This window comes from Chaetura pelagica, unplaced genomic scaffold (genome assembly GCF_000747805.2).
Source record: "Chaetura pelagica isolate M959 unplaced genomic scaffold, ChaPel_1.0 scaffold37, whole genome shotgun sequence".
NCBI classification, from domain to species: domain Eukaryota; kingdom Metazoa; phylum Chordata; class Aves; order Apodiformes; family Apodidae; genus Chaetura; species Chaetura pelagica.
In genome coordinates, this window is record NW_009954567.1 from 6513056 (window position 1) to 6522529 (window position 9474).

Genomic DNA, 9474 nt, shown 5'->3' on the forward strand with positions numbered 1-9474 from the left:
TTTTTTTTTTTTTTTTCCCAAAAATCTTTTTTAAAAGGCCAAAACTTTTATCAGAAATAATTGGGAACCTACCTACTTGAGATACACATTTATTTATCTCAATACTTAAAAGCTTTACTTTGTTCCATACTTTAAAAGGGTATGTTAAGCCAGATTCTTACCAGCCTTTACCAGCTGGACAGCACATTGTCCAGGGGGCACACCATGCATGTCTCCTTCCGGACCAATGCACATTGTAGCTGCAACTGGTTTTCCAGATTCTTTTAGAACTTCAACTGCCCAGACAGCCTCTTCAAAATGCTCAAAATACTGAAAGAAATATTTTTTTTTTTTTTTCTTGGAGATGAAGCATAAACATATTCAAATTCACCAGTTACTTGATCCTTTGCTTATTTACACTAGCAGAATTCAATTGGGTTCACTGAACACAGAGTTAAGAACGAATTTTTGAAAGTCGGTAAGTATAACTATATAAAAGTAATTATACTCTTCCTTCAGAGTAAGAATGCCCATACTGGAAGATAATCCAGGTTAAATCCTCAAAGAACTATTTTCATCTAGAAAAGTCACCTTAGGCTGATTGCTTACAGTGTATGGAGGGAAACAGGAACTAGTCAAGATCACATTAATCTATCCTCCTTGTACTAGTACAGAATTTGACTTGACTGAAGTACAAATTTAGGTTTCAACATCCTTTTCTAGAACACTTGCAGATGCTGTTCTGCATTTAGAAAAACACCTACTACTAATGGAACAACAAGATAATAGAAAACTTTTCTACTCCCTAACATAGACTAGACAGCTTAAAGTTAACACTGTGCCAGTTTAAGCCATATGCTTTTTTACAAATTTACCTCTGCAATAAGGAAGTCCACATTCTTCTTCATAAAGACTTCTAGTTGCTTTCGGAAGGCTGCTTTCACCTCTGCTTTATCCTTGCAGCTTAAATATGATGGTGTTTGGCTGACTCCTCCAGCCACTAAAGCATCGCCTTCATTAGCCACTTCTCTTGCAATGTCACAAGCAGCTTCATTCACTTTCTGGCACTGTTTGAATATAGATTATGTCAGTTTTACCTGGCAAGAGATATGCATGTACTTTAAGAGCACGAAAAGACTCAAAAGCCATAATGGCTTCTACATACTCTTTTCTCATTTAAATGGATCTTTAAATAATATTGATTAGGAAAATTAGAGCATTTCAAAAAAATCCCAAACAACAGGAAACTAATTTCTTGCCACCTCTAAGTTATCATTTTATCAATATTAAAAAAAAAGATAAATACATCTTACACAAATAGTCTATAAAGAGCAAATATTTGGCATGAAGTGGAATTTTCTTTGCCTCTTAGAAAATAAGTTGGTAATGCTTGAGTGTATTCTTCTATTCTGACTTTTTTTGTGGGTGGAAAAAAAACCATGCAGCAATTTCAATCAGTTTTCCATTTTTTTTTTTTTTTAATGTATTTTAGTATTTCAGTAGTTTTCAAAATTTAAGAGATAATATTCATATAATTATTTAAAGCTTTTAAAACTCATTAATTATCTGATGTTAAAATTACCAATTTAAGAATAGTAAGGGGAAACTTGTCACTATATGTGATTAACTAATCACCTATAATGAAAGACACATTCCCTCTATACCTATATCAGGATGAGTAGAACAGCTTGAGAAAAAGAGGTTAAACTGGGAAAAAAAATATTTTGGGAAAGGAATCATTATTTGGGATAGATAACAAGTACTGATTAGAGCAGGTTTCTCTTCAGCCCAGGGACTAGTTAGAATCCACATAAGTTTATCTCAGCTGCAACTTTTGCACAACTGCCTCAGAAGACCCAGCTAATTTTTAATGCCATTGCAGATTGTCTTCCATTTCCACTTGTCCTCAGGTAAATGTTTGGCAGCTCCAGTAGGCAGAGCCATAAACCAGTTAAAGCTTGGATGAATCTGCTTCTAGAACTGGCAGCAAATCCATCCTGAAAGCTTTGCTGGAATGCATTCCCAATACTAGGTGCTGTCCCAGCCCTCAACATTTTGCGTGGGAGCAAGAGTTGCAGCAGCGTTTGTTCCTCGGGCAGTGTGTTTCTGGGTCTACTGCTTCAGACATTTCAATGTTGCGTATATTGAACATAAAGGTGCAGCATTTTAGATGAATTTGGTCATGACATTTTGATAGGACATCTTAATCAATACTCGAGTTTTTCCCTAGTGTCCAGATTGCTCTGATTTCTGACTTGGGATATCTTCACAGATACAGAGATACTCCTTCCTTCCTGGCCCATGGAGAATCATCTCTACATTGCAGAGGCTGAAATAGACAATAGGTCCAAAGGAGAAAGGATCAGAGAAAACACTCTATGGCAAATCTATAAATGTTTGTGCCAGAAGTTCCAGCAGAACTGGGCCTGTATCTAGTGAGCACACCCATTATCATACAACTCCTTTGTGCGTGGATTAAGAAAACACTAACATGCTACTTCTGTTGCTGTTAACAGATGACCCTTACACGAGAAGAGGAATATTGACCACAGTATATAGCTTAGGTTTTCCAGTTGTTACTTTATTGAAGACATGGTTCAGAAAACCATTCCATTCTCATTAGCCATTTATTTTCTTCTAGGATTCTACACCATTCTTGCAGTTGGTTTGTTTCTTTGGATGTTAAACCATTTTTTTTTCACCTGATTTTTCTCTCTGTGCATTTAGTCTTCCCTATACTCTTTGTATCAAAACTCCAGTAAACTGATCTCCTCAGATGGAAAAAATATTATGTGAACCTTCTCTTTCCTATTTTCACTCTTGCCCTATTTTGTTCTTTGTTCTTTATCTTTATTTATTTGTCCTTTAACCTTTTCTTCCTTGCAACACAAATGCTAAAATTGCATAATCTCATTCCTTGGTCCTTGGTATGTTACAACAAACTGTGAAAGTACTCGATAACCTCCCTACTAAAACTTTTGAAATGATCCATTTATTTCATATGTCCATCAATACAGTGTTTTACTCACACTTATTTTCTCAGCTACATAATTGCCTCTGTTCTCCAGTTTGTCCTCACTGGCGTAGAAGGTGAATGTTTGCAGAACATTGGATCCAGCTCTGAGGAACTCCCGATGAAGCTGACGGACTGCAAAGAATTAAAAGAGGCAAAGAAAAGAAGTTTTGTACAGTTACTATTGTTGTTATCCCAAATTTAAATATTTATTGGAATATTGTTTCTGTAAAATAAGTGACACTGTTTGCTAGAAAAGGCATTAGGAGAGAGTTGATGCAGTACTCCAGACTGCGTAGAACTCCTTCCTTCTCAATTTCAGAACATTAGGTAAAAAACTTCCTCCTTAGTTATTCTCTGCCAAGAATAACTGAAGATTTTCTACTTTCTGCAGTCCATAGGACCTCCAAATTTCACTTTATAGAACTGCATAGTGGTTTAGGAAAGGAAAGCAGACACCTGAGAAAAGACCGTGAAAGCATAACAAGGAATACCAGATAGATCATAAAATGAAACAGCCATATTTTCTTAGCTTCTAGCCTATGAAGAAGAAAACAGAAAAAAAGTATTGGGGCAATAAATTGAAGGACAAGATTCTATTTATATTCAAGAATAAAGTGTTGTGTTACCTGCTCTCTTCTGTATTTTCTGGTTTCCTCCCCCTATAAAACTCTAGCTGAGTCTAGTCAGCCAAAACAAAAGCTCTGGTTTGCTAAATGCATGCTTAATTGAAAGATTATTTGTTACTCCAGAAAAGTGACTCACAGCACAGAGTTAATTCTTCTCATAAGGCAGCACATGATGATTTTACTACAGACCCAAAACTTCTTTTGAAGGAAACATTGGCATTACTTTTAATGCACGAATTTCCTGCATTAGGACTTTGGGAGTGGTCTCTGTAGTTCTGCGTTCTTCGCTTTAAGCAGTACACTGCAATTGCCACAGCAGGAACAAACCAGGAGCTGTCAGTTGATTTTATATACATACCCAGAAAACAAAAATTACAGTAATTTCTAGAATGCTACTGATCATGTAAAACAGAGTTAAAATGCCCAATAGCTTATAGCAAATTCAGGAATAATTGGTTCCCTAGATACTGTATACAGACACACAAATACTGCAGTTTCTGGGGCAGATGCTTGGAGAAGTTTTCCTGAAGTCCTGGCTTATCATTCCTCATTGTCTACAGACATCCTGTGTTATTGGGGAAATGTGTGAATGTGTCACAAGAATAAAATTCCTCCTTCAGCTGCAAAAAACACAGCCTTCTATGCCAGAGAAGCTCAAACAGCAGCTTGAGTTGCTTGCTGCCACCTGTGCACACAACAAGCACGTCTGCTTTCAGTGAAGGAACCGTGTAGTGTCCCTCACTTTTCTCTACTAGTACAGTATTTAATTTCTAATTCTTTGAGTAACACAGTATAATTTAAGAAAAAGCTTCTTTTCACAGCAGTCACAAAGGAAGACCTATGCAGGCACAAAGATTATAGCAGGGCTACAGTTCAAAACGTCTCTGCAATTTCAAAATGCCTGAACTGCCAGGATCAAATTTGTTTTACAACCTTTACACGAAATCAAAACATTCCTAATGCAGGGAGTATTCTTCTCCCCACAGCATTAGAATAGGCTACTGATCCCAACTGAAAGGGCTGTCTCTGGCTGTTTCTAATGTTTTTTTTCTATTCTTCTCATGAGAAAACATTGATGAAAACTAGTCAAGAAATGGGAAAATGAAAAAAAGAATCTAGAAATATTTTCCACAAATGCTGTATGATATTTCCATAATAAATCAGATTTGTTTACCCCTATGGTTAATGCTCTCTAAATATGATTCTTTCATTCCTAGAATAATGTTTGGTAACTGTGTGAATAAGGACTGTCACACAGGTAGGCAAATGAAACATAAACTAACACATAGGAATAAGGAACTCTGTATCCCAAACTATCAGGTATGTGAATAGGAGACTCTTGCATGAGTCTACATTTTGAGGGAAAGAATAGTGTTTCAAGCATCAGACTGAATCTTACTCAATCCCAGGCAAATAGTTTTTACCAGTAGAATATGCTGTTACTGTGATCAAGCCCACAGCAGTCTGCACTATCAAAACACCAAACCACTGTAATTTATTTATCGTGTGACTTCCAGCATGAAGCTGTGTTTTCCTCCAGTATTTGAGAAATGGGGATATAACCCACATATGAGGCTAAACTATTAACAATTTCATGCATTTTAGAAGTCAGATGTATAACACTGAGTTTTCATTTCAATCCACCACAAGCTGGTGGACACAGACAGGAGATGGGGCACTTAAGTATCTCTGCATGTTGCTCACTGCAGAGCAATAACTAACCTGGCTCAGAAGAAATATTTAGATCCCATTTCTAAACTTGTCTGCCTGTTAAAACTTCTCCTTTTTTGTAATGGAGACAGTGGCCTTTAACTCACTCTTTTTTTTCATTTTTCATCTCAGGACTTTCCTCCTTCTCTCTCGTTTACATAGACAAGAAGGTCTGGTAGTCGTATGGTTTACACCAGCTGGCTCACCCAGTTGCTCCTTCTGTTCTTTGCACTTGCTTGCAAAGTAACATGACTCTTGAGCATGCAGGAGCAAAAAGCAGTAATGTAGGGGAGGCAGCACACTGCACTAAAACAAATACATTTCCAGCCAAGGGTGTGTTTATAAATAGCCTGTAAGGTTTATAAAAATTTTATAACTATGTTACAGACATGAGCAATATGGTCTATCAACTCAGTAGCAATTCTTATACAGCAGGATTCTAACCCATGACTACTGATCACTTATTTAAGCAAACTATGTGCCAATTTAGCCTATTTATGCCATCTGCAACTACCTTTATATAAGGCAATGTCTTGTGCATTCCCATGGACTGAGACCTGCACTTCATGAAAGAACATGTAGAGAGAGGGTCAAGGGCTTTTGAGGTGCAAAGTAAGCAAAGGCAAAGTAAAGAGCATGGAATAAATGCTAGGATTTGTAAGATGGAACAGGTAGGGGAAGATAAATGTAGAGGTTGAAGATAAACAGAAGCAGAAGTGATGGGATGTTTTTTACAGAGGCAAGAGTCAGCAAATTAGGTTATCAACCTTTTAACCTTTGCTAGAACTCTACATTATCTAAGGATGTCTGTGACCCTAAGTTAGACAGGCTACATGTAAAGTGACCCTTGAAGGATGAAAAGGATTAGGGGGAATAAATGGGTAAGGTGCACAAAGCAACATAATACAGAGGGGTAATACCTCTCTCCTTCTTCCCTCTGTGCACAGTAAAAAGACTAATTTAGAAGGGAAAACACTTAAAACAGACCACATAATTTTTTTTTACCCCAGGATATTACCCATCAGCTTGTGGCACATCATATTACCAGGACAAATTCTTGTAGTGAAGCATACATGAATAGATATTAGCATCTGCTTTTGCACTACTTATGCTAAACACTATAATCCTTATGCTGGAAGACATAAAATGATTCCTTGTTTTGTCTCCCTCCGCCTTAAGTGAGTTACTCCATTAAATGTTTATTGCAGTTCTTAGGTTTATCATTACTCTTTTCACAGTGGATCCACTAAATGCTCCTCTTCCATTCCATTGTTTATTAAAATCTGCTATTTTCCAGAAAAAAATAGTTAACAAGCTATATTAATGTATAACAATCTGGAAGTCCTAGAATAGCTGGAAAACAGATAGTTTAATGCAGAATTCTTTTTTTATAAGATGTTTTAAATTATAAGCTTTATACAAGCTCACAGACAGATTGGGCAAATCTGTGAGAGAGAAATCATTATTAAATACAAAGATACTACATCTGGCTCAAAAACACCCTGGGCTGCAAATTATTGAAGTCTGTGAGAGCATCCTGGAAAGGTATCACTATATGTTCTCACTACTCATATTCTTACTCAGAAAACTGCTTTTGGCCTGTGTTGAGAGCAAGAAAAAGGGGTAAGATGAGCATTTGGTTTACAGATTATTAGGCTAGTTTAAACAATGTCATTCAACAGTGTCAAGAAACAGTTCTATACAAAAACCTAGTAGAAGCTCCTCTATAATTTTTATTTAATCAACTGTGTTTACATTCATTACAGGATTATCAGTTCCTCGTAAAACTGACCTGCTTCTGGGTGTTCTACTGTTGCTTCAGGAGTCCAAGGCCCAGCTTTTACATATCCTCTCTTTTCAAGAGCAAAGACAAATCCTCCATCTCCAATCACAATTTCTCCACCATCTAAGCGCTCCAGAATACCCTAAAGAAAGCAGGAGAAAAAGTTAACAATCACAGTTCTTCATTTCTCTAGGCTTCCTTTGTCTTTGTTGCAATTTTCTGTATTTGTGAAGCAGGCGTAAGTACTTGGCGCTGCCAGAATCATCTTTGCCATAATAATAAAACGTACTTAATTGCCTTCTTTAAATTCTCTTTAAAGAATGGTAGGTGGTCTGCTTTGCATTGTAAGGATTTAATATTTGTGCATGCATTATGTAAGACTTTTCATTACACAGTTTGATTGTATTCCAGAGACGTAGTCCCCAGAACTAGAAGTTAATGGTTCAATTCCATTCCTATGAAAGTAAAGCACTGTCTTAAATTTTGCTGTAAAATACAGGAGAAACTTTTAAAATGAAACACTAATATTAATGACCTCTTGATTTGGCACAAGAAGCATGGACACAAGATAGCATAACAGGCCTCACATAAAAGTAAGCATGTAACATTTTCCTACCAAATAAGACACAGCTTAGAATGCTGGACTTCCTTTTTTGATGGACTTTTACCCGGCCTGGATTTGCTTAGCTGGACTTAAAAAAAAAAAAAAAAAAAAAAAGGAAAATCCTGCTTGTTTTGCACAGCTCTGAAATCTTTTAAGATGTCAAGTTAACAAACAAAGCAAGCACCCTGTGCTTACCCTTACTTCTGCCTTAAATGCCATGCAAGGAAACTGGTAAATTTCAAATTATTTATTTGTTTATTTTGTAAAACTGAAAAACATGAGAACAATATGTATTGGTTGCACCTACCATTTATTTACTTGTTTGTTTATTAATTTACTTGCTCCATTGGCTTATTCAAATTTTTAAAGGAGTACTTTGCTATTACACTAAGTAGTACTATTTTCTGCAACTGGATTACAGCCATAATTCTACTTATTTTAAAAAGTAGATAAATGCAGACCCATTACATTAACAAAGGTAGTGAGTACAGGAAAAGAATTAGTCAAAGGTAAGACTGAATTTTCCCTCCATAGTTTTCTAGATGGCTCACTGGCATTTCAGTAGATTAAATCTGAGGGAGTAGGAAAAATTAAAGCCTTGTGGATATAGAGTTGAGTGTGGTTTTCGTGCTGAGAGGAAAGGGTTTTTAACAATTAGCCTCCAACTTTTCGTAGCTTTTTTTTCTTGATAATTTCTCCTTCATTATTCCAGTTATCTCACACCATATAACCAGAAAAGTCAAACACTTGTGATGTTTCATCACCACCCTTCAGGCAGGATGAGAGTATTCCTTTCCAACAAGAAGGAGTACAGTGCCAAATATACTAGTTTCAGGGCCAGGCATAGCAGCATGAAGATACTTGGAGGCTAAAAACCTGGCTGAGAGGGTTGGCATTTTTGGCTCAGGCACTGACATAGCAGCAAAGGCACAGGACTTCTTTGTTCAGTGCTGCTGTGCAAGTGTACGAGCTCGGCCAAGTCTTTGCTTGCAGATCTCTGCATCACGTTTAGTTGCACATTGTGGATTTGCCCAAATATAATAATAAAGCGTGCAAGTCATGTCAGTCTACTAGAGCAATTCTGTTCTAAGTGTAAATGTCAGGAGGCTTTGTAAAGATTGTGTTTTCAATTAACTAATTTGCAGTTACAACACAATGCATCAAATGGGGCCAGAGAAAGGCATCCAAGGGATCACTGGTTGAGTCCCTGCTTCCTCTGTCTGCCAAGGAATCTTTCGTAGATGCATCCTGCTTCAGAAGCTTAGTATGTTGAGAACAGGAGTGTGGATGAAAAAAAAAATAAAAAAAATCTTTAACATACAAGCAGCCTCAGTTGTTGCTTGTTAATGTTAAGTAATATATACATGTTGACATAATATGTAGGTATTATATTAAATGTACTGCACCTAACAGCTTTTTTAAATAAGTCACTGCTAGGATTTAGAAGCATTTTTCTTTCTTATAGGTTTGGCATAATCTCTTCACACCATTTTTACTTTATCTATACTGGGTAAAATGCCATTGGTTCAACCAGCATATAGCTAGTACAAATTCAGCGTCAACGTTGTTTTGCTCTGCCCCAGAGACCTACGGGTGAGCTTATGCTCAATGCAGATCAAAATTGTACTGCCAGGTGATCTGGTAGTGCACGTATCTGGTATTAAATAACAAGACATGGTATTTGTAAAAAGTTAATCAAGCCTTTTTTGAGCTGTCTTTTCACTGCTTTACATTTGCTCTTACGAATGAACTTGCA

The 9474-nt window shown here is 36.7% G+C and overlaps 1 protein-coding gene across 1 annotated transcript in view; it reads right to left on the reverse strand.

Annotated features, from left to right (window-relative positions):
• The window catches only part of LOC104395693 (betaine--homocysteine S-methyltransferase 1), a 19219-nt gene that overhangs the window by 5474 nt on the left and 4271 nt on the right, over positions 1 to 9474 (reverse strand). The window contains exons 3-6 of the mRNA XM_010005423.1: positions 7124 to 7256; positions 3009 to 3127; positions 855 to 1046; positions 162 to 309 (exon numbers count right to left, since the gene is read on the reverse strand). Coding sequence (XP_010003725.1) covers positions 162 to 309; positions 855 to 1046; positions 3009 to 3127; positions 7124 to 7256 — 592 coding nt within the window. The remainder of the gene's footprint in view (positions 1 to 161; positions 310 to 854; positions 1047 to 3008; positions 3128 to 7123; positions 7257 to 9474) is intronic.